The following is a 26,535-nucleotide window of genomic DNA, read 5'->3' as shown; positions in this document are numbered from 1 at the left end:
TGACATGTATAGGAAACAGGGAATAAATAAGGTGCTTGAGGAGTATAAGAAGTGCAAGAAAATACTTAAGAAAGAAATCAGGAGGGCTAAAAGAAGACATGAGGTTGCCTTGGCAGTCAACGTGAAGGATAATCCAAAGAGCTTTTACAGGTGTATTAAGAGCAAAAGGATTGTAAGGGATAAAATTTGTCCTCTTGAAGACCAGAGTGGTCGGCTATGTGCGGAACCAAAGGAAATGGGGGAGATCTTAAATAGGTTTTTTGTGTCTGTATTTAGTAAGGAAACTGGCATGAACTCTATGGAATTAAGGGAAACAAGTAGTGAGATCATGGAAACTGTACAGATTGAAAAGGAGGAGGTGCCTGCTGTCTTGAGGAAAATTAAAGTGGATAAATCCCCGGGACCTGACAGGGTGTTCCCTCGGACCTTGAAGGAGACTAGTGTTGAAATTGCAGGGGCCCTGGAAGAAATATTTAAAATGTCGCTGTCTACAGGTGAGGTGCCTGAGGATTGGAGAGTGGCTCATGTTGTTCCGTTGTTTAAAAAAGGATCAAAAAGTAATCTGGGAAATTATAGGCCGGTAAGTTTAACGTCGGTAGTAGGTAAGTTATTGGAGGGAGTACTAAGAGACAGAATCTACAAGCATTTGGATAGACAGGGACTTATTAGGGAGAGTCAACATGGCTTTGTGCGTGGTAGGTCATGTTTGATCAATCTATTGGAGTTTTTCGAGGAGGTTACCAGGAAAGTGGATGAAGCGAAGGCAGTGGATATTGTTTACATGGACTTCAGTAAGGCCTTTGACAAGGTCCCGCATGGGAGGTTAGTTAGGAAAATTCATTCACTAAGTATACATGGAGAGGTGGTAAATTGGATTAGACATTGGCTCAATGGAAAAAGCCAAAGAGTGGTAGTAGGGAATTGCTTCTCTGAGTGGAGGCCTGTGACTAGTGGTGTGCCACAGGGATCAGTGCTGGGTCCATTGTTATTTGTCATCTATATCAATGATCTGGATGATAATGTGGTAAATTGGATCAGCAAATTTGCTGATGATACAAAGATTGGAGGTGTAGTAGACAGTGAGGAAGGTTTTCAGAGCCTGCAGAGGGACTTGGACCAGCTGGAAAAATGGGCTGAAAAATGGCAGATGGAGTTTAATACAGACAAGTGTGAGGTATTGCACGTTGGAAGGACAAACCAAGATAGAACATACAGGGTTAATGGTAAAGCACTGAGGAGTGCAGTAGGACAGAGGAATCTGGGAATACAGGTACAAAATTCCATAAAAGTGGTGTCACAGGTAGATAGGGTCGTAAAGAGAGCTTTTGGTACATTGGCCTTTATTAATCAAAGTATTGAGTATAAGAGCTGGAATGTTATGATGAGGTTGTATAAGGCATTGGTGAGGCCGAATCTGGAGTATTGTGTTCAGTTTTGGTCACCAAATTACAGGAAGGATATAAATAAGGTTGAAAGAGTCCAGAGAAGGTTTACAAGGATGTTGCTGGAACTTGAGAAACTCAGTTACAGAGAAAGGTTGAATAGGTGAGGACTTTATTCCCTGGAGCGTAGAAGAATGAGGGGAGATTTGATAGAGGTATATAAAATTATGATGGGTATAGATAGAGTGAATGCAAGCAGGCTTTTTCCACTGAGGCAAGGGGAGAAAAAAATCAGAGGACATGGGTTAAGGGTGAGGGGGAAAAAGTTTAAAGGGAACATGGAGGGGGGGCTTCTTCACACAGAGAGTGGTGGGAGTATGGAATGAGCTGCCAGACAAGGTGGTAAATGCGGGTTCTTTTTTAACATTTAAGAATAAATTGGACAGATACATGGTGTATGGAGGGATATGGTCCATGTGCAGGTCAGTGGGACTAGGCAGAAAATGGTTCAGCACAGCCAAGAAGGTCCAGAAGGGCTGTTTCTGTGCTGTAGTTTTTCTATGGTTTCTATGATTTCTAAGAGACTAAGAGTCCAAATACTACTTCCTCCTTTGCTTCAAAATCCCCTTGTGTATTAATACCACTGACACTGATTTCCCAGCCTTCACATTTTTTCCCTTGGTAAACACTGACGTAAAGATTCATTAAGGACCTCAGCACATCCTCCATACCTAAGCAAATGTTCCCCCCTTTATTTCTGAGTGGCGCCACACCCTCCCTAGTTACCCTCTTGCTCTTGGTGTATGTACAGAATGCCTTGGAGCTCTCTCTTTAATCCTACTTACCAAGGGCTTTTCACGGCCCCTCCTGGCTTTCCTAATTCTCTTTTTAAGTTCTTTTTCTGGCTTGTTTATAATCCTCAGGGGCGCTCAAGTTCAGCAGGTTGCTTCCTGGACAGGAGGGAGAAATTGGATAGTGCGGACTTGTTTTCCGCAGAGCAAAGGAAGCTCAGGAGTGGCCTGATAGAAGCATGTAAGATTGTGCATTATAAGCCATATGGCCAAAATCAAATTCAGGAGAGCATAGACTTATGGGTTTTAAACGAGAGCTTAGAGGCTACATATTTTTACATGAAGGGTGGCTGATAACCAGATTGCATTGCCAGAGGAGAGAATGGAAACAGACAAATTCATGATGTTTAAGAGATATTTAGATTAAAACAAGCAAGGCATAGAAGGATACAATTCTAATGTAGCAAATGGGTTTATTGTAGATGTCAGCATGGTCCTGGCGGGCAGAAAGGCCCGTGACTCGCCCTCTTTTATAGCGTCTCCAATATTTTTCTTTTGTCTGTTTTGGCGGAGGCGTGGAGGTGCAACTTCACTTTTGCAACAGATCTGGGTTCGTTTTCATTCTGTGCATACCAGGGGAGTGTTTATGCAGTTGCTGATGAAATTGGTCCTGCTGGGTGGGTCACACTTTTTGTTATATTTTGCATTGCCAGGTTTTATGCTGATGTGAGTGCACAACCTCGCTGAACAGCTAAACATGAATACATTTTAAAAGTTCACACAGTCAGTTCTGATCCCTTGGTATCTTGAAGGTTAACTTTGAAATATGCATGGATTTGCTTCTGATCGCCGTTTTTTATCAATCATGAACATGCAGCATTCTGAGAGTCAGCCTTAAATTCATTTTGTTCCCCTTCCTAACGAACAACAAATAGTAACGGAGAAGTTTCACCAGTGGTTAACATAGCATATTTCATGTTATGGTTAGCTTATAACTATTTTGAAATGTAGTAATAATTTTGTAACCAAATGATTTGAAATTGTTTACATTCGGACCGTTATTATAAATATTTTCCTACGTACCAAAGTTCAGTTATTTGGAAGTTATGGACTTTTATGCTTAAGGTAGATCCCGATAGCCTCCTTGGTGCGCGATACGTAATCTTGAGAAATCAAAAAACTGCACATGTTGAACATCCGAAACAAAATAAAAATAAAAATGCTGGAAAGGCTCAGGGGGTCAAGACGCATCCGTGAAAAGTGCGGGGAGTATTTCAGGAAGGCTTGAATGCTTCATTCTCTTTCTCTGTCCGTAGATGTTACTGATCTGCTGAGTGTTCTCAAGTTCATTATCATTCAACCATATCGCCTCCGGACCAAGGTGCACAACGCTGTACGTATAACTCACACACAACACAAAGGTCATACTACTACAAACAACTAAACTCGTAACAGAGATCCATTTTCTTTACAACTTGAAGAGTAAACAATATAAAGCTCCTGGCACTTCATGTGTGTTGAGACCTCGGTAATGGCAAGGAATTCAGTTGTTTCGCCGCCTGGGTTGCGGACAAAGAAGCTGTTTCCCGCCCTGACAATGCTTGCTCGAATGCTACGGCACTTTCTGCCTGATGGTAGGGGTTCAAAGTGGTTGTTAAAGAGGCAGAGATCGTTGACGTCGCTAAGGGACATACGTACGCAGCGCTCCCGACAAATAGCATTTTCATGTTAGCTTCAAATGCGCTCCTATGCTTAGGAATACTAACGTTTCAGTGCGGACAGTAATTAAATATAGGAGATAATTTTGTAAAATGGGTGAGGCAGTGCAATTTGGGATAGTACAATGCCCGGGTCATCTATGGCTTGAAATGTAACGAATGCGGATGTGGAAATCGTCTAATTTTAAAGCATGAGATTCTTGGAGCAAACAATGAACCAATCAAATGGGTGAACTGATATCTCAGGAATGTCCCACTGCGCAAGGTCTGGTTTAAAGGTGGGTACCCCTGCTCTTCATCCGGCAGCTGGGGCAGATTACCAAAGTGAAGCAGTATACAAGTGATTACCAAAGTGAAGCAGTATTCATTCGCTCCAGTAAGTATGAGGAATGCATTCACAGGAATCAGAGCACTCTGGCTTTAGAAAGCAACGTCCCAGAGCATTCTGCTGGTGTTAATTTTGGCTACGAAACAGCATTGTAGTTTTAAATTGTCCGGGAGCGATTGTCTGTTCCCACAGCGGAGGCGCTTACGTCTGGAAGCAAAGTTGGACTCCGGAGCAGCTGCGGCTGGGCAGAGCTGCGCTCACTGCGTTTCCGAGGCACTGGTACCGGTCAGCGGCTGCAGCTCGAGTCGGACTTCGGTGGCATTGGCCCCTAATTTCCTGGGCGTGAGCATCACCGGACAGCTAGGAAGTCGGTGTGAAGGATGTCGTCTTGTGGTAACTTCAGCAGCGTGCAGAAAGGTAGCAGCGTAAAGAGCAGCCTTCTACTGTTCACTGCGGGGCTGATCGGCAACATCATCGCGCTGGTGATACTCTGGAAGCACAAGAGGGAGAGCAAGGGGCAGGTGTCCGTCTTCTACATTCTCGTCACTGAGCTGGTGGTGACAGATCTACTAGGAAAGTGCCTGATTAGCCCAATAGTGTTCGTGTCCTACGCTACCAACCGTACATTGACAGCCCTGGCAGAACACGACAGCCTGTGTCTCTACTTCTCTGTCGCCATGTCCTTCTTCGGCTTGGCCTCGATGTTCTTCTTGTTTGCCATGGCAGTGGAGTGCTGGCTCTCTATAAGTCACCCTTTCTTGTATCAGAAGTACTTCACCAAGCGCCGAGTGGTCATCATTTTCCCCGCCGTGTACTTCTGCTGTCTGTTCATTTGTTTAATGCCTTTGCTGGGACTAGGCAGCATCAAACAGTACTGCCCGGGGACCTGGTGTTTCTTTGACATGACCAATAACAACAAGTCCTTCTCCGTGCTTTACGCGACTCTCATGGCGATCCTCATCGCCGCCGTGCTAGTGTGCAATAGTTCCGTGGCCATAACTTTAACCAAAATGTACCGGAGGCACAAGGAAATGGGCAGCAGCCGCGTGAAGCACTTCGAACGGCACCAGGAGCTGGACAACCTCGTCCTGTTGGTTCTCATGAACGTTATTTTCCTCATCTGTTCTCTGCCTCTCACGGTAAGTTGCCCCTTCCAGTCACACTTCTCTCCCGCCCTATCCCCACCAGCGCACCGTTCCCCTTCGCCTCTCACCGCCCCCTTCTAGTTTAAAAAACGTGGATCAAACGAAAGTAATACACTTAATACAAGCAAGCTCGTGTTTCTTCAGTAGCAGTTCTGCCGTTTGCAGAAGATCCCTTGACTTTTCCGTGGCGGATACATTTAGTATAGCCTCATGTTAATAGATGGAATAGGCTTAACTGCAATATTTGACTGGCCTCCAAGCTTGCAAATGCAGCAAAAAGTAGGAAGACTTGAGAATGACGCAAACTGGCGAAATGAGCTGCGTGAATTTAACCAGTGGTGCATTTTGGCGCGTAAAGAAAGGCAGCTTCAGCTAAATGCCGAAATGTTGAAAAGGTGCGCAGGTCACTCTTTGCAAGTGACAGGACAAGTTGAAATACGTCAAATGGGTACGCTGCTTGTTTCGTATAAGTATGGATGAAGAGGTTAAAACGTCTATATTAAAACATTGGTTACAGCTAAGCTGAAGTATATCGAAGTATTTGAAATATTTTGTTAAAGGTTTCAAGGAAGGTAGATATATACTAGCAATGAAAATTAAATTATCCTAAGACCCCAGAGAAATGAAAATTGTCCTTATTTGAATAGAATTAAATGAAGATTGAATGATGAGTTTCAACAGGTTCTGATGGGGCAAACAAGAGGAAACCCTTTCCAGTAACTAAAAAGTAAATAAGAGTAACCAACGCAGACAGATTTAAGATAAGTAGACAAAGTCTAAAGCACTTAAGGCATAATTTGATATGGTCTGGTTCGCTTTGTTTGAAAAGATTAAAAACACATTCCATATGGACGAAGATTTAAAGGAGGAAATTCGCAGTTAAATGAGTATCACCTGCCAACTTTATTAACACTAAGTGTCATAACCTTCAGATTTTCTTTGTATATGCTTAAAATGTAAACGACTTCAAGCTAATCCATTAACCAAACATTATAAGGCAAGTGAAACCTTCTCCCATAACGGAGATTAGCACGAGTGACTAATACAATCAAAATTTATTTTCTAGGCTTCAATATTTGTACAAAATCTCCAAATGCACTTTAGTCATCACTTTGCTGGTGCCGTGTAATGAACTGATTGAAAATTTCTGTTCTTAACCTTTGAAAAATAATGCACGGTATAAACGAAAGATCTCGTTTTCCGCTCATTTGGAATTTGTTGCAAACATTTTTTAATAGAAAGAATTTGCTTAATGCGTTAGAACCAAATATTCCAAAGTCAAACAGCGTTTGCACATAGGAATTAAAATTTCTAGAGACTCGACCCTAAATGTTGACAATTCCTTTCGTCCATGGTGCTCGGACCGCTGAGTTCCTCCGGCAGTTTGTTTCCACCCCCAGAATCCTGCATCTGCAGTCACTTTTGTCTCCAAAATCTCCTAATAAAGGTGTTGGAACCATTGGAACAAAACTTGGGGTTAAAGTACTGAAGAATTGACTTGATTTCTGACTGGGGAAAGATGTATCGGCAGTTCGTACCTAACTCCAAATTCAATAGCAGATTTTCTTATTCGTAGAACAGAAACGTTAACTAATTATTCCAGAATTATATATTATTTTCATTAGTGTAAGTATAGCTGCGAAATCAACGCACTTTAATACCATCATAACTACGATTTGGAAATCAGAAACAAAAATCAACCCACACCACAATGACACATTTTGACTCGAATATCCAAACAGTTAACTCTGACATTTAAAAAATAGGCTCAAAACGCCCTGAACCAATTCAGTGAAAACAAATCTGGCACATTCCTCTCTAGCCAAGTATGAATACCTCTTGCTACATCGCAGGGTTAATCAAAGCAAGGAATCTAACCATTGTTACTGCATTGAATCTGCACACGCCTTTGACGCAAGCGACAACTGTATCGGTGTTTGGGATTGATTAGCAAGAGCAAATTAAAGGAAGGAAGGGTAAAGGGGTTAAGGAACCAGTGCAGCCACCCATATATCATCCATATATCAGTTTGGATATGATGATCTAACAGAGCAAAGTCACAGTGGTCGGGTCTCTGGCACTGAGACTGGTTCTCTGATCAGAAGGGAAGAGGCGGGCGGGGGAGAGAAGAGGCAAGCTGTGGTGATAGGGGATTCGTTAGTTAGGGGATGGTGGAGGGGAAGAAGCTGTCCCTAAAACACTAAATATATGTCATCAGGCTCCTGTACCTCCCTAATGATAGCAATGAGAAGAGTGCATGTTTAGTCTGACATCGATAGTTCGAAAGTTATTGGAGTCGATCCTCGAGGTGCATAACAAGATAGGCCCAAGCCAGCATGGTTTCATGAAGGGAAGATCCTGCCTCACCAACCTATGGAATTTTTTGAGGTAATCTCAAATAAGATTGATAAGAGAGAGGCTGTGGATGTTGTGTATTTGGATTTTCAAAAGGCCTTCGATAAGGTGCCGCATAAGAGGCGGCTTAATAAGATGAGAGCCCATGGAATTACAGGAAAGATATTGAAATGGGTGGAGCATTGGCTGATAGGCAGAAAACAAAGGGTGGGAATAAAGGGATCCTATTCTGATTGGTTGCCGGTTACTAGTGGTGTTCCGCAGGGGTCGGTGTTGGGACCGCTTCTTTTTACAATGTATATCGATGATTTGGATTATGGATTAAATGGTTTTGTGGCTATGTTTGCAGATGACACCAAGATAGGTAGAGGAGCAGGAAGTGTCGAAGAAATGGAAAGGTTGCAGAGAGACGTGGTCAGTTTAGGAGAGTGGGCAAAGAAATGGCAGATGAGATACAACGTTGACAAATGTACGGTTGTACATTTCGGAAGAAGAAATAATCGGGCAGATTATTATTTAGATGGGGAGAAAATTCAAAAATCGGAAGAGCAAAGGGACTTGGGGGTCCTCGTGCAGGATACTCTAAAGGTTAACCACCAAGTTGGATTGGCGGTAAGGAAAGCGAATGCTATGTTGGCATTCATTTCAAGAGGAATAGTGTATGGGAATAAGGAGGTGTTGATGAGGCTCTATGGGGCATTGGTGAGACCTCATTTGGAATACTGTGTGCAGTTTTGGGGAAATTGGAACTAGATGGGAGAATAGTTTAGCTCATGGTGGAGTGGCAGAGCAGACTTGATGGGCCGAATGCCCTACTTCTGCTCCTTTGTCTTGTGATCTTGTGATCTTGTGATCTTGTGATGTCCTAGATGAAGGATGTCCTTAATTACGGGTGCCGCCGTTTTGAGGTTTCACCTTTTGAAGATGATCTTGATGCTGATGAGACGAGTGCCCATGATGGAGCTGGCAAAGTTTGCAACCCTCGGCAGTTTTTTTCAGATCTTGTGCAACGATCCCTCCATACCAGTTGATGATGCAATCAGTCGGAATGTTCTCCACGATATATCTCCAGAAATTTGCCAGAAAAATGTATCAATATCTTCTGCCCTTCTACGCCCTATAAACACAAGACTTTGCACTCCATTTTTCCCCATTATCTCCAAAGGAACTCCTTCTCAGTGCAGATCCTTTCCCCCATTCTCCATACCTATTTGCCGATGTACGTGCGTTTCAAAATCTCTGCGCAGTGTGAGGCACTCCCCCAGGAAGGCAACCGCCAAGGTACAAGTTGGAAGGTACTGCTCCCAGCAGTAGTATGTATGAAAGCCACTCAGGGACCACATTCACTCGGTAAAGGGCAAGAGGTCAAAAGGGTAGCACCTCAGTGATCCCTGAGATCTACCCACCTTGTGGTCAAAAAGCAAAGTTTTGCAGGATTGGACCATCAGCCGATTGTGTCAACTGATGTCCAACAGGTAAATTATAAATGCAGGATTTTTTATTATGCCTCATGAATATTCAAATCCTTCAGAGGCACTGTATCACCTTTCACATTTTATTGTCATTTTTTTCTAAAACGCCTCAAAGGCTTTAGGTTAATTATTAACATCCTTCTGTGACTGTGGAATAAGCAACCCACTTAAAATTAAGAAATTTAAATTTACTTCCAAGCAAATTCAATTCCTGTAGTTTAATGAAGTATGAGAAAAACAGCAAACAGCAGTTATTTCTGGATGTTGTCAGAAATAATTGTATGATTAATATGTTCTACATCTGTGTTGACATAATCATAGCCTTTGGATGTGTCAGAAGTTTGCTAACTCACTCAGAGTAATTGGTCGGCATAAAACCCATGCATGTGTTACTTCTCAAAAGCAGGTGTTAAAATCATTAATATAATTCACAATAATAAAATAAAATACTAATCTTCTTTGCATGTCCCACTCAACTGTCAATACACTTAACATGAAATATGTTGTTGATGTTAAGCAACAACTTTGTTAAGATCACATGTCATGATCAGTATTCATGTTGGCTCAGTTCTTTATTTTCATTAATGTCATTATGAAAACACATCTTTGTGTAAATTGGCTAGATAGTTGTCCAATAAGAGAGAGAGGCAGAAGAAAGGAAACTATTGGCCAGTTACTCTGACCTCAGTGGTTGGGAAAATGTTGAAGTTGATTATTAAGGTTGAGGTCTCAGGATACTTGGGGGCACATGATAAAACAAGTCGTATTCAGCATAGTTTCCCCAAGGGAGAATCTTGCCTGAAAAATCGGTTGAAAATCTTTGAAGAAGTAACAAGCAGGATAGACAAGGGAGAATCAGTTGATGTTGTGCACTTGGATTTTCAGAAAGCCTTTAATAAGGTGCCACACAAGAGGCTGCTTAACAAGCTGGGAGCCCATGGTATTGATTCCAGCATGGATAAAGCAGTGGCTGACTGGCAGGAGGCAAAGTGTGGGAATAAAAGGAGCCTTTTCTGGTTGGCTGCTGGTGACAAGTGGTGCTGGGACCGATTCTATTTGGGTTATACAGTGGCATGCAAAAGTTTGGGCACCCCGGTCAAAACTTCCGTTACTGTGAATAGCTAAGCGAGTAAAAGATGAACTAATTTCCAAAAGGTATAAAGTTAAAGATGACACATTTCTTTAATATTTTAAGCAAGAAAACTTTTTTATTTCCATCTTTTACAGTTTCAAAATAACAAAAAATGAAAAGAGCCTAAAGCAAAAGTTTGGGCACCCTGCATGGCAGTACTTAGTAACACCTCCTTTGGCAAGTATCACAGCTTGTAAACGCTTTCTGTAGCCAGCTAAGAGTCTTTCAATTCTTGTTTGGGGGATTTTCGCCTGTTCTTCCTTGCAAAAGGCCAAAAAGCTCTATTTATCTTCATCAGTCCACAGGACTTGTTTCCAAAATGCATCAGGCTTATTTAGATGTTCGTTTGCAAACTTCTGATGCTGAATTTTGTGGTGAGGATGCAGGAAAAGTTTTCTTCTGATGACTCTTCCATGAAGGTCATATTTGTGCAGGTGTCGCTGCACCGTAGAACAGTGCACCACCACTCCAGAGTCTGTTAAATCTTCCTGAAGGTCCTTTGCAGTCAAATGGAGGTTTTGATTTGCCTTTCTAGCCATCCTATGTGCAGTTCTCTCAAAGTGCACAACATCAACCGATTCTCCCTTGTCTATCCTGCTTGTTATTTCTTCAAAGATTTTCAACCGATTTTTCAGGCAAGATTCTCCCTTGGGGAAACTATGCTGAATACGACTTGTTTTATCATGTGCCCCCAAGTATCCTGAGACCTCAACCTTAATAATCAACTTCAACATTTTCCCAATCACTGAGGTCAGAGTAACTGGCCAATAGTTTCCTTTCTTCTGCCTCTCTCCCTTCTTGAAGAGTGGACAACTATCTAGCCAACTTACACAAAGATGTGTTTTCATAATGACGTTAATGAAAATAAAGGACTGAGCCAAAATGAATACTTGCTTAGCTATTCGCAGTAACAGAAATTTTGACTGGGGTGCCCAAACTTTTGCATGCCACTGAATATCAATGATTTGAATGATGGAATTGATGGCTTCATTGCAAAGTTTGCAGATGATATGAAGCTAGGTGGAGGGAGGGGCTGGTGGTTTGAGGAAGTAGAGAGGCTACAGAAGGCCTTAGACAGATTAGGAGAAAGGGCAAAGAAATGGCAGATAGAATGTAGTGCTGGGAAATGTATGGTCATGCACCTTGGTAGAAGAAATGAAATGGTTGACTATTTTCTTAATGGAGAGAAAATTCAAAAATCTGAGGTGCACAAGGGCACCCAGGAGACCTTGTTCAGGGTTCTCTAAAGGTTAATTTGCAGTTTGAGTCTGTGGTGAGGAAGGCAAAGGTGGGCATTCATTTCAAGAGGATTAGAATATAAAAGCAAAGATTTAACGTTGAGGCTTTATAAAGCACTGGTGAGGCCTCACTTGTATTGTGAACAGTTTTGGGCCTCTGTCTAAGAAAGGATATGATGATATTGGTGAGGGTACAATGGAAGTTTATGAAAATGATTCTGGAATTGAAAAACTTACCATCAGAGGAATGTTTGATGGCTCTGGACCTGTTCTCACTGGAATTCTGAAGAACGAAGAATGACCTCATTGAAACCAATCAAATGTTGAAAGGCCTTGATAGAGTGGATGTGCAGAGGATGCTTTCTGTGGTGGGAGAACCTAAGACCAGAGCATCTCCTCAGAATAGAGAAGCTTCCTTTTAGAACAGAGATGACAGGTAATTTCTTTAGCCACAGAGTGGTGAATGTGTGGGATTTGTAGCCACAGGCTGCTGTGGAGGCCAAGTCGTTGAGCATACTTAATCTATAGAAGCCCTTGAGATTCTCCTTCACTTTGTCTACTGGAACAACCACATCCTTTTTTTTAAAAGTCCTCCTGAATTTCTTCTTAAGTGTTGTCTTGCATTTCTTGCATTCTTCAAGTACTTCATTTGCTCCTTCCTGTCTATACCTGCTATGCACCTCCTTCTTCTACTTAACCAGGCCACTATATTTCTCAAAAACCAAGATTCCCTAAATCTGTTGTCCTTGCCTTTTAATTCTGACAGGAACATACAGACGCTATACTCTCAAAATTAAGTCATCCCGCATGCCAAGTATACCTTTGCCAGAAAACGACCAGCCTCAATCCACACTTGTCAGATCCTTTCTGATACCATTTCAATGAACCTTCCTCGCATCTAGGTTCTCAATCCGAGGGCCAGACCTATCCTTCTCCATAATTGCCTTGTAACTAATGGCAAAGTTCTCTAGATGCAAAATTTTCCCCTACACAAACCTCTGTCACCTGCTCTGTCTCATTCCCTAATAGAAGATCTAGTGTATCTGATTAGATGCATTACAAACACATTTCAATCTATCCGAAACAGCTGCTGTTTTATAAGCACGTAGGAGCAAGGAGGATCCTTTGATTTAATGATATTGGAACTACACTACACAGAGGATTATTACAGTTTATTGACTTTTTCAACTTCCTCATCAGAGGTGAGATTATCTGTGCATTTAGTCAGTTCATTCTGAAGAAATTAGTGGCATATGCATCTGGCACACAGCTGTTCAAAGCTGGACTAGATAAGCTAGATGGCCAGCAGATGGAAAATCATGTGATGAAGTGTAAAGCAGAAGATGGAATTTACAATTAAGTTGGCTCAGTTACTGTAAATATCATTGGCAGCAATAAAAGTTGCTGGAGTAGATTTGAGATCCTGTAAACTTATTTTAAAGAGTTTGGAAATAAGTTTTTTAAAACAAGACCCCAAAAGTAGTCTTTTCCGGATTATTCGTGGTGTCACACACCAGGGAGGTTATAGGAACGGGAGAATAGACCAATTGAATACATGTCAGACAGACTTTGCAAGGGGGAGGGATATATATTTCTGGGACACTGGAACCAGTTCTGATGAAGGTGGTATCTGGACGAGAGCAAGTAGCTTTCCCCGGGAAGAACTCAGATTAATGCCCCAGGAACAGTGTTGTCTAGGCTTTCTGGAAAGGGTTGAAACAGAAGCACCTGGGGTAAGGAAAGCAGTACAGAAGGAAAGTCAAAAGGGGAACTAGGATCGAAACAAAGGACAGGAAGGATGTTACAAAACTAGAAGATAGAGAAATTGAGACAATCTGTTGTATGTAAGCAGACCAAAGAGCTCCAAGGATGTCAGCTGGCTCTCTAAACCGTTTCAGTCATAAAATGTTTCAAAATACTGATGATCTAAAAAAATGAACAAGGAGATACTGAGACAATTAATCATTCTGGTCCATTTGAGAATCCAGTCCCAAAATGATATAGACGACTCTCAACTGGATTAGTAACCTATTCAGATCAATAGGGGTGGTTAATATACATCAGAATTTTGAGCCATGTCCACAATCCAAGAATAAGTAAAATAGCAACACGCATAAAAGTTGCTGGTGAACGCAGCAGGCCAGGCAGCACCTCTAGGAAGAGGTACAGTCGACGTTTCGGGCCGAGACCCTTCGTCAGGACTAACTGAAAGAAGAAATAGTGAGAGATTTGAAAGTGGGAAAGGGAAGGGGAGAACTGAAATGATAGGAGAAGACAGGAGAGGGAAGGAATGAAGCTAAGAGCTGGGAAGTTGATTGGCAAAAGGGATATGAGAGGATATGGGAGGCCTAGGGAGAAAAAGGAGGAGGGGGGAAGCCCAAATGATGGGCAAGGAGTATAGTGAGAAGGACAGAAGGAGAAAAAGGAGAGAGAGAAAAATATATATAATAATAAAAGATAAATAAATAACGGATGGGGTATGAAGGGGAGGTGGGGCATTAACAGAAGTTAGAGAAGACAATGTTCATGCCATCAGGTTGGAGGCTACTCAGATGGAATATAAGGTGTTGTTCTTCCAACCTGAGTGTGGCTTCATCTTGACAGTAGGGGAGGCCGTGGATAGACATATCAGAATGGGAATGGGACGTGGGATTAAAATGTGTGGCCACTGGGATACCCTGCTTTCTCTGGCGGACAGAGTGTAGGTGTTCAGTGAAATGGTCTCCCAGTCTGCGTCAGGTCTCGCCAATATATAGAAGGCCGCATTGGGAGCACCGGACGCAGTATATCACACCAGCCAATTCACAGGCGAAGTGTTGCCTCACCCGGAAGGACTGTCTGGGGCCCTGAATGGTGGTGAGGGAGGAAGTGTAAGGGCATGTGTAGTACTTGTTCCGCTTACAAGGATAAGTGCCGGGAGGGAGATCGGTGGGGAGGGATGGGGTTACGAATGGACAAAGGAGTCGTGTAGGGAGCGATCCCTGCGGCTTTCTACAGAGGGGGCTAAGGGAAAGATGTGTTTAGTGGTGGGATCCTGTTGGAGGTGGCAAAAGTTATGGAGAATTATATGTTGGACCCGGAGGCTGGTGGGGTGGTAGGTGAAGACAAGGGGAACCCTATTCCTAGTAGGGTGGCGGGAGGATGGAGTGAGAGCAGATGTACGTGAAATGGGGGAGATGCGTTTGAGAGCAGAGTTGATAGTGGAGGAAGGGAAGCCCCTTTCTTTAAAAAAGGAGGACATCTCCCTCATCCTGGAATGAAAAGCCTCATCCTGAGAGCAGATGCAGCGGAGACAGAGGAATTGCGAGAAGAGGGTGGCATTTTTGCAAGAGACAGGGCGAGAAGAGGAATAGTCCAGGTAGCTGTGAGAGTCTGTAGGCTTATAAACATAGAACATAGAATAGTACAGCACAGTACAGGCCCTTTGGCCCACAATGTTGTGCCGACCCTCAAACCCTGCCTCCCATATAAGCCCCCACCTTAAATTCCTCCATATACCTGTCTAGTAGTCTCTTAAACTTCACTAGTGTATCTGCCTCCACCACTGACTCAGGCAGTGCATTCCACGCACCAACCACTCTCTGAGTGAAAAAGCTTCCTCTAATATCCCCCTTGAACTTCCCACCCCTTACCTTAAAGCCATGTCCTATTGTATTGAGCAGTGGTGCCCTGGGGAAGAGGTGCTGGCTGCCCACTCTATCTATTCCTCTTATTATCTTGTACACCTCTATCATGTCTCCTCTCATCCTCCTTCTCTCCAAAGAGTAAAGCCCTAGCTCCTTTAATCTCTGATCATAATGCATACTTTCTAAACCAGGCAGCATCCTGGTAAATCTTCTCTGTACCCTTTCCAATGTTTCCACATCCTTCCTATAGTGAGGTGACCAGAAATGGACACAGTACTCCAAGTGTAGCCTAACCAGAGTTTTATAGAGCTGCATCATTACATCGCGACTCTTAAACTCTATCCCTCGACTTATGAAAGCTAACACCCCATAAGCTTTCTTAACTACCCTATCCACCTGTGAGGCAACTTTCAGGGATCTGTGGACATGTACCCCCAGATCCCTCTGCTCCTCCACACTACCAAGTATCCTGCCATTTACTTTGTACTCTGCCTTGGAGTTTGTCCTTCCAAAGTGTACCACCTCACACTTCTCCGGGTTGAACTCCATCTGCCACTTCTCAGCCCACTTCTGCATCCTATCAATGTCTCTCTGCAATCTTTGACAATCCCCTACACTATCTACAACACCACCAACCTTTGTGTCATCTGCAAACTTGCCAACCCACCCTTCTACCCCCACATCCAGTCCGTTAATAAAAATCACGCAAAGTAGAGGTCCCAGAACAGATCTGTATGGGACACCACTAGTCACAATCCTCCAATCTGAATGTACTCCCTCCACCACCACCCTCTGCCTTCTGCAGGCAAGCCAATTCTGAATCTACCTGGCCAAACTTCCCTGGATCCCATGCCTTCTGACTTTCTGAATAAGCCTACCATGTGCAACCTTGTCAAATGCCTTACTAAAATCCATATAGATCACATCTACTGCACTACCCTCATCTACATGCCTGGTCACCTCCTCAAAGAACCCTATCAGGCTTGTTAGACACAATCTCCCCTTCACAAAGCCATGCTGTCTGTCCCTGATCAGACCATGATTCTCTAAGTGCCAAGAGATCCTACCTCTAAGAATTTTTTTCCAACAGCTTTCCCACCACAGACGTAAGGCTCACTGGTCTATAATTACCCGGACTATCCCTACTACCTTTTTTGAACAAGGGGACAACATTCGCCTCCCTCCAATCCTCCCGTACCATTCTGTGGACAATGAGGACATAAAGACCCTAGCCGGAGGCTCAGCAATCTCTTCCCTCACCTCGTGCAGCAGTCTGGGGAATATTCTGTCAGGCCCCGGGGACTTACCCGTCCTAATGTATTTTAACAACTCCAATACCTCCTCTCCCTCAATATCAACATGCTCCAGAACATCAACCTCACTCATATTGTCCTCCCCATCATCAAGTTCCCTCTCATTGGTGAATACCGAAGAGAAGTATTCATTGAGGACCTCGCTCACTTCCACAGCCTCCAGGCACATCTTCCCACCTTTATCTCTAATCAGTCCTACCTTCACTCCTGTCATCCTTTTGTTCTTCACATAATTGAAGAATGCCTTGGGGTTTTCCTTTACCCTACTCGCCAAGGCCTTCTCATGCCCCCTTCTTGCTCTTCTCAGCCTCTTTCTTGCTTCCCTATATTCCTCAATAGACCCATCTGATCCTTGCTTCCTAAACCTCATATATGCTGCCTTCTTCCATCTGACTAGATTTTCCACCTCACTTGTCCGCCATGGTTCCTTCACCCTACCATTCTTTATCTTCCTCACCGGGACAAATTTATCCCGCAAGAGATCTCTAAACATCGACCATATGTCCATAGTACATTTCCCTGCAAAAACATCATCCCAATTCACACCCGCAAGTTCTAGCCTTATAGCCTCATAATTTGCCCTTCCCCCAATTAAAAATTTTCCTGTCCTCTCTGATTCTATCCTTCTCCATGATAATGCTAAAGGCCAGGGAGCGGTGGTCACTGTCCCCCAGATGCTCACCCACTGAGAGATTTGTGACCTGACCCGGTTCATTACCTAATACTAGATCTAGTATGGCATTCCCCCTAGTCAGCCTGTCCACATACTGTAACAGGAGTCCGTCCTGGACACACTTAACAAACTCTGCCCCATCTAAACCCTTGGAACTAATCAGGTGCCAATCAATATTAGGGAAGTTAAAGTCACCCATGATAACAACCTTGTTATTTCTGCACCTTTCCAAAATCTGCCTCCCAATCTGCTCCTCTGTATCTCTGCTGCTACCAGGGAGCCTATAGAATACCCCCAATAGAGTAACTGCTCCCTTCCTGTTCCTGACTTCCACCCATACTGACTCAAAAGATGATCCTGCTACATTACCCACCCTTTCTGTAGCTGTAATGGTATCCCTGACCAGTAATGCCACCCCTCCTCCCCTTTTTCCGCCTTCTCTATCCCTTTTAAGCACTGAAATCCAGGAATGTTGAGAATCCATTCCTGCCCTGGTGCCAGCCAAGTCTCTGTAATGGCCACTACATCATAATTCCATGTATGTCTCCAAGCTCTCAGTTCATTACCTTTGTTCCTGATGCTTCTTGCATTGAGGTACACACATTTCAGTCCTTCTACCATACTGTCTTTACACGGTTTATTCTGCTTCTCTTTGCTCAAAGCCTCTCTGTATGTTAGATCTGGCTTTACTCCATGCACTACTTTCACTGCTCTATCGCCCTGGGTCCCATCCCCCTTGCAAATTAGTTTAAACCCTCCCGAACCATGCTAGCAACCTACCTGCAAGGATATTGCTCCCCCTCCAGTTCAGGTGCAACCCATCCAATCTGTACAGGTCCCACCTTCCCCAGAAGAGATCCCAATGATCTGAAAACCTAAAACCCTGCTCCCTGCACCAACTCCTCAACCACGCATTCAACTGCCATCTCCTACAATTCTTACCATCACTGTCACGTAGCACTGGCAGCATTCCTGAGAACACCACCCTTGAGGTCCTGTTCTTCAGCCTTCTGCCGATTTCCCAAAACTCACACTTCAGGACCTCATCCCTCTTCCTGCCTATGTCGTTGGTCCCAACATGTATCACGACTTCCGGTTGCTTTCCCTCTCGTAGCAGGATGTTGTGCACCTGGTCAGAGACATCCCGGACCCTGGCACCCGGGAGGCAACAAACCATGTCTACTGATGTAGACATCAGTAGGGAATAAGTAAAATAGGACCTTTTTAATTGGTACTATCTCAAGACTTTAAATAGACTTTAATGCTTAATCCAATAAGGGCATATATGGCAACGAGTGAATTATCTATTTTTGTGAGAATGTGTATCCATGTAAAATGTTTATTAAGTAACTTGTCTACTTATGCTATGAAGTTTGAGTTTAGTTCAACTGGAACGAATAGTTGAAAACAAACCAACAATAAGAAATTGCATTATTATTAGGCAGTAGTTAGAGACAGAAGTGGCCAGTGGATATAAAGTACTTTCTTTGCGATTGTGTTGAAGAAATTTAACACAGAGACTATCATCCAGGAACTGGAGGAGAATGATAGCAGAGTTTCCTCAATAGGTGTCAGTTCCACCCTAACACATTGCTGATTATACTCTGCCGCTGAGAAATGTTCCCATATCATGTGAATAAAAATCACTACTTTAAAACATACAAAGTCCACTTATGCTCTATCTAAAGCTTGGAGGAAATAGCATCTTGACAACCTAATCCAAGGGAGGAGGGGTATATAAATATTTGGTGTAATAGAAGAGAATTCTCAGACAGAACAAATCAGTACTTTGAAAAAAAACTATAGTCAAATACTAACTGTTGACCACTGCAGCTCATCTGGAAGGAACTTTAAAGTTTCATTGCAGCTACTCAGGGTGTGTTTACAACGACAATACAGATAATCTAATTGAGCATTTGTAATTGGAATGGGACAGCTCTACTCACTTTATACTTAGAACTGTGAGGCTAAGTTCAGCTCCAATGCCGTATTTAAGTTATCTGACAACACCTCTGTTGTTGGCTGAATCGAAGGTGGTGACAAATCAGATTATGGGTGGGAGAATGAAAGTCTGGCTGAAGGCGTCAGAACAACAACCTCCCACTCACTGCCAGCAAAACCAAAGAGCTGATATTGATTCAGTTTGTCCAGCGTTTTTTTTTGCTCTAAACTTCAATATCTACTGTCTCTTGTGGCTTTATTTTTCTCATACCTCTCTCAATTATTGTTATAGGAGAAGTGGATGTTTTCAGGATTTTTCCCTTTATTAGTGGGCGAATGGAAATTCAAGGGAATTGGGCTGAAGAGGTCTTCCCATGAATCCTCATCTTTAAATATAACTATCAACAAATTTCACTGCCCACCTGATGCATATAAATAAGAAAATCATCTGACTTGTCATGTTTTTTCCCTGAAGAAATTGGAACACATATACTGTTTGGGTGTGACCAGGATGTATCATCATTTTAGACACATTGCTGTTCCAGTTAAAATATTGTGGTGATCCAATTTCATATTCTTATGTCAGAATTGAAAAGGAATGAGTAATTTTATATGAATCAAAAATACAAAAGCAATATGGAGAACAGCAATATCATGAGCCAATGATGTGCTTAGTTCTCATTTTAAATGTACATTGTACCGGCAATATTGCAATTTTGCACATCACTGTGCAATCTCCTTGACTGAGGTCACATCAGGATTCAGTTATGTGCAGTCCAGAGCCTAGAGAATAATTCTGTGCTGAACGAGAATAGAGAAAGGTGCAGGGACGGTCAGCAAAAAATCTTCAAAGTACGGAGGAGGTTCAATGAAATAATTTGCTGTCGTTGTTGCTAGCTTGAACAAAGCAAAATTTTTTGGACCAATGCCATTTTACTTGAATTCACTTCTCCCAGAATTGTCACCTTTCATGAAAACTTTGTTTGCTACAGTTACAATGTAATATGACTTAATTGAACATATTGTAATAGCAGACTTTCTCGTGTTTCAGCTTTATATAAACTACTGTTCAGACTTAGGCATAGAAGGATGTAGAACGGTACAGCACAGTACAGGCGATTTATGTGCAAACCTATGTCAACCTACTCCATGGTCAATCTAACCATTTGCTCCTACCCTGCCAATAGCTCTCCATTTTTTCTTATGGCCGTGTCTCTCTAATGTATCAGCCTCTACCACCACCCCTGGCAGTGCAATCCAGGCACTGTGCACTTGCTGTGTAAAAAAAATAAAACTTTGACATCCCCCCTAAACTTTCCTCCACTCACCTTAAACAGATCTTCTCTGGTAATCACCATTGTCATCCAGAGACCAAGGTGCTGGCTGGCCACTCTATCTACAGTTCTCATAAACTTATACACCTCTATTAAGATGCCTCTTATCCTCTGTCGCTCCAAAGAAAACAGCCCGAGTTCACTCAACCTTTCCTTAAGTCTTTCCTATCTATGTGTCATTCATTGTAGGTTTAATTCTTACTTTCCTAAATTACTGTGTGTTATATATGTGTAATGTTTACTTCTGTGCTTTACACCTAAGGACCAGAGAAACATTATCTTGTTTGGTGGTACACATATATGTAGTTAAATGACAATAAACTTGACGACTTGATGTACTTTATATGTTCTGTAATCCAGGCCTAATCCTGCTAAATCTTCTCTAAATTGCAACCCCCTCTAAAGCTTCATCGTGTTTCCTTATATGAGACATCCAGTCTACTCAGGAATTCCTAGGCCTATTTTGTTTAGTGTCTTCACTCAAAAAGATTTGTGCCACTCCTACTGTCTGTTCAAATTGCAAACATTGAAGTGCGAAGAAGTATTTACAATTGAAACCCCACCCAGCCCCACAACCTTGTATTTTACCTAGCTCACATCCACTTTACTCTTTTGAAATTGACAGAAGATCAGATTGTAAACATAGCCTGTAACTAAAGTGAGCTGCAAGTTTAGAAACAAATTCTCATGTATAGCAGGAGCACTGTAGACTTAGTCTCAGCTGAATTTTTAAGCTGTAAATAGTGTGCCTGAAAACTAAACATGGTATTTCTGTTTCTGTGGGTTTGAATAAATTAACAGTGTAATATTACAGATCAGCGCAAAGCACCAAATAAATTGCTTTCAGTTTGAAACTGGTTTTTCCAGTATGAAATCATTGATAGAAGTTTGCTATGTGCAGCATATCTAAGCAAAGGTATTCTAAGATAAAAATAAAGAAGTCAGAGCTATTTTTGCATGAGCGCACAGCAACTGGTATCATAGAAACGCAAACACAAGGAAATCTGCATATGCTGGAATTTCAAGCAACATACATCAAAGTTGCTGGTGAATGCAGCAGGCCAGGCAGCATCTCTAGGAAGAGGTATAGTCGACATTTCAGGCCGAGACCTTTTGTCAGGACTAGAAAGTTCATAGAAAGTTTATTTCCCTGGTTTTGATTGTGTGATATAGGTGATACTGTTTAGAATAGGAGAACAGGAGAATAACCTAAAATGTTTAGGTTAAAAATCATGGTTGATAAATTTTGCTGTGATCTGCAATGAGTTAATTAACATGAATTACTCCTGGACTGCAGTTTCATTGCATTTTTAAATCAATTTTTCAATTGACTAAATACATAAATAGCTTTTAACAATGAAAATTCTCAACGCAAAAGGATGAAAGAAAGTTGAAAATTTTCTGCAAGCAAGGTAATTGATTCAGGTTAGTAGTTTATATTAAGCCCACAAAGGGCAGAATTTTTGTGAACCTAAGGTATTAAGGGGTCTGGAGCTAAGTACAGCTAATGAGGATGATCGTGGTATCATTGAAGATGAAACTCTTGGCTGACTTCTTTGCTCAAATAAAACAGAGGAAAACACAAATATAACACCATGGTAGAAGAAAAGTATTGTTCTGAGATGAGGTTGCATAATAGTTAATGTACCAAAACCCTTTTAACACTATGGAATGAAGATTTATTTCATTTTAGCAAGATTGAAAGTAAACTAAAACACTGCAAACATCTTTGGAATCCACGGTGTTTACAACCATGCATTTTGTTTAGTTATTTCTATTAACATGTTGCAGAATCCTTTTCTACCACCTCTGATAAATAGCATTCTCTTTAAGACATTTCTTCTTGCATAATATTGTGAATGTCTAAAATCTATCAATCTTCTTAAATATTTTAGATTCGTGCATATATTGGTGCATTTGCTCCTGATGGCAAAGATGAAGAAGATTTGATTGCCCTAAAGTGTGCTTCGGTGAATTCGATTGTTGATCCATGGGTTTTCATAATTTTCAGAACATCTGTTTTCCGGAAACTACTTTTTGTATGTTTCAAACATACTTCCACAAGGATGAACTTACAGTCAGTGCCTGCTGTTGAAAATTAAAACACTGTTCTTGATAGTGGAATTATTTTATTGCCTTGCTATTTCTTTGATTTTTCAAGTTAAAATAAAAATGGAGGCTCTTCAAAAGTGGAAGAACAACGAACACTCAACAAAATTCCATAGTAATGGGCATTGCTTTTAAAGTTGGTAAAGACATTCCCAATAACTTTAAAGCTCTTAAAGTTGTGAAAGGCGTTACTCAAACTGGAGCAGAGAAAACTAAGATTAATTTATGCAGTTGTAACATTCTATCTGTAAGTTGCAACCTATTATTATTAAATGTTTCTATGTACCTATATATTCATAATGTTTGCATGCTTGTTAATGATTGTCTCTGGCTAAAGTATGAATCTATACAATTTCAATAATAATATGTTTAATGGACAATTTTTGTCTGTGTTCCAACTTGTCAGAATTGCTTTAAATCTGGATAAATCCCAATTTCAATTTGTCTAGTTCTGTTTGCTGACTTAATAATACACCTGAGATAGATATTTCAATCTATTTGGAGTTTTCACAGGACTCTAAAGGCATTTAGTGGGCACTAAAAATAATGTAAGTGCACCAGCAATGTTCTGCAAGATTTTTCAGATTTGAATCTTGTGATAGTGGGCTTAAAACTAAACATTAATGTGGTGTTGTGGAGCATTAGCATCACCATAATATGTCAACTCACGGTCTGGCACATGTATTGATATCAAGCCAGTGTATCATTCCAGCCTCAATGAACACACAGGCATGCTTGGAGCAGTACCATAAACACCTCAAACTGAGGTTGCAGTACAGGAGCTCACACATGCTAAGCTGCAAACACAGCATGCAAAAGACAGAGATAACCAATCCGACAACCAAAGGATCAGATCAAACATTGCAGTCCTGCCACATCTAATCATGAAACACGATGAACAATTAAACACCTAAAAGGAGAAGGAGCATCTAAAAATACTCCTATTCTCTGTGATGGCGTGGCCCTCCCTCTGAATGCTACGATATTCATAACCACTTTTTGCCGGAAGAGCTGTGGAAACTTGACCAGCTGTGTCCTGTTCGCGAAAGCAGAACTAATCAAAGCTGGCTATTTATATTTAAACCTATGCCTGTGCTTATTCCAATGAAAAGGTGGATTTGTAAGTTCACAGGCAATGGAGGCATTGTGAATATTGCTCTTGCCACTGTATGTAAAGAGTTTGTACGTTCTGTCAGTGACCTCGTGCATTTCCTCTGCATGCTCTGATTTCCTCCACATCCCAAAGATGTACAGATTAGCAAGTTAATTGATCATATGGGTGAAATTGGCAACGTGGGCTCATTTGGCTGGAAGGGCCTATTACCGTGTTGCGTCCCTAAAATAACAACAAAAAATTAAAAATAGATCACTTGGATGAAGAAATGACAAACAGAATTTGATCCAATCAAGGTGAGTGTGAGGTGTTGCACTTTGGAAGATCAATTGTAAAGGGACAGTACAGAGTTAATGGCAGGGTCCTTAACAACATTGATGTACAGAGGATCTAGTAAGCAGTCAATAGCTCCCTGAAAGTAGCTGCACAGGCTTATGGGGTGGTAAAGAAAGGCATTAGTCAGGCATTGAGTTCAAGAATCAGGATGTTATGTTGCAACTGTTTAGGTTACATTTGGTGTATTGCAATCAATTCTAGCTTCCCCTTTACAGGGAGGCATTGGAGAAAGTGCAGAAGCAGTTTACCAGAATGCTGCCTGGATTCAAGGGAATGTGCTCCAAGAAGAGATTGGACAATGCTGGGTTGTTTTCACTGGAGCAAGAGGTTGAGAACCTGATAGAAGGTGTAGGTAGACAGCCAGTAACTTTTTTCCAAGAGTCAAAATGTCTACTATTAAGCTGCATGTATTTAGGTTGAGAGGGGATCAGTTCAGAGGAGGTGTGCAGGGGCAAGATTTTTAATATAGAATGTAGTAGGCACCTTGAATGCACTGCCACAGGTGCTGGTAGAGATGAATACAACAGAGGCATCTTAGATGGGATACATGAATATGCAGAGAATGGAGGGATATGGACACTGTGAAGGCAGAAGAAATTAGTTACCTATTTAGTTTCGAGTTCAATTAGTTTGGCACAATATTTGTGAGGCAAAGAGCCAGTTGCTGTGCTTCATCGTTGGATGGTCTATTCTCTATTTTGAATTGCATTGGAGCAGAGATACCCGGCAGATGAATTGGTGACAAGATGAGGGGTAATGTCTTTGATCTTCCTTATTTTTAACCATGTTATTGACTTATCCAGGAAGATGCCAGACAAGTAATCTGGTAACAAGTAGTTAGTGGAGAAGACAAAACAAAAACTAGCTGATATAAATATTAGTGCTAAGAGAGTTGAATAAGGTCAGTTTGAATCTGAAACATGTCCAACCACTGGATCAACTTCTCATATAATTAGACTCTGTTATTTGACCATAATCATTTAAAATACTTCTAAGGAATATTTTAAAGATCATCATCTCTACAGGTACATTTCTCCATTAATATCATAAATAAGATTTCCCTGACAATCAATCTGAGAATCATTTGGAAATTTGAAGTTCCCAAATATAAAATCCAGAATAAACTATATCACATTGTAACACATTATAATTACATCATACATTATAATTACATTACGTATTATAATCATTTGGTTATGAATTTTAGAAATTAATGTAAACTTGGTGTAAAAGAACTGCTTTTATTTTGCAAAACCGGACCTTATTTACCTATTCCAAAAAATGGCTCCTAATGCTAATGTTAACCTCTAGGGGGTGCAGGAGAATTAATTTACGTTAACATTTCTTTCATCCTCAATCTGACGAACATGCTGTTTAACCATGAACAACGTAATAAATATACAATAAATTATAAAATAACAGTGGATTTTTCATGAAATTATTTTATATGATCTCTTGATTGTTTCAGCTGCAGTTAAGAAAGCCATAATATTTGTGTGAGAAGTGTTTGATCTCTCATTTGCTCTGGATTTTAATAAATCTGGTTTCATTCTCTGTACACTTTTGAAAATGTTTAGTTTCATTGGTGGCAGAAATGTGAGATTATCTATTTTGGTGAATAAAATATAATTTCAGTTATGAACATTTTTTTTCCAATTTTCAGTATCCATACCCTTGTTTCTTTCTCTTCCACCAATCCAGCCAGATTCATCTTTTCAATTGCTTTCCTTCACTTCCCCTCCATCACCAAGTTACCAAGACTCATTACAGTTACCTATCTGCCATATTTGGTTCCACCTATTACCTGCCAGTTTCTATCTCTATCTTTTCACTACCATCTCCCGCGATGCTCCATGTGCCTCTGCTTTTTCTTCAGTTGGTATTTGATTCTTTTCAACAACCAGTTTTCATTTCAACATCAACCCATCCATAGCATTTGGCAGCTTTGGGCCTGTACTCACTGGAATTTAGAAGAATGCAGGGGGATTTCATTGAAACCTACTGAATGTTGAAAGGACTAGATAATGTGGATGTGGAAAGCATGTTTCCTATGGTGGGAGTATCCAGAACTAGAGGGCACAGCCTCAAAATTGAGGGATGACCTTTCAGAACAGAGGTAAGGAGGAATTTTTTTTTTAGCCAGAGAGTAGTGAATCTGCGGAATGCTCTGCCACAGACTGCGGTGGAGACCAAGTCCATGGGCATATTTAAGACAGAACTTGATAGTTTCCTGATCGGTCAGGACATCAAAGGATATGGTGAGAAGGCAGGTGTATGGGGTTGAGTGGGATCTGGGTTCAGTCATGATGAAATGGCAGAACAGACGCGACAGGCTGAATGGCCTAATTCTGCCCCTATGTTTTATGGTCCTGCTTCCCCATTTGGCTCCATGTGCCCATCCATGCGCCCCAACTGGTTCCACCATTTACCTTCCAGCCTGTATCTCACTGCTTCTTCACACTTCTGTACACTGCTTATCTTCCCTTTGCATTCTGACTGATAAGGTCAGCGTGTTGAACACCACCCTG

General features: G+C 41.6%; 1 protein-coding gene across 1 annotated transcript; it reads left to right on the top strand.

Moving 5' to 3' along the window:
• The first annotated feature begins 4,088 nt into the window (after window positions 1-4,088).
• LOC140211584 (prostaglandin D2 receptor-like) lies at window positions 4,089-25,558 on the top strand. The gene is made up of 2 exons (XM_072281500.1): window positions 4,089-5,358; window positions 22,344-25,558. The coding sequence occupies exons 1-2, from the start codon at window positions 4,600-4,602 to the stop codon at window positions 22,548-22,550; spliced, it is 966 nt and encodes a 321-aa protein (XP_072137601.1). The 5' UTR covers window positions 4,089-4,599; the 3' UTR covers window positions 22,551-25,558.
• The last annotated feature ends 977 nt before the right edge of the window (window positions 25,559-26,535 follow it).

The sequence above is a fragment of the Mobula birostris genome, chromosome 1 (genome assembly GCF_030028105.1).
Source record: "Mobula birostris isolate sMobBir1 chromosome 1, sMobBir1.hap1, whole genome shotgun sequence".
NCBI lineage: Eukaryota > Metazoa > Chordata > Chondrichthyes > Myliobatiformes > Myliobatidae > Mobula > Mobula birostris.
Note: the sequence above shows the minus strand (reverse complement) of the source record. Positions and strands in the feature narration are given on the sequence as shown.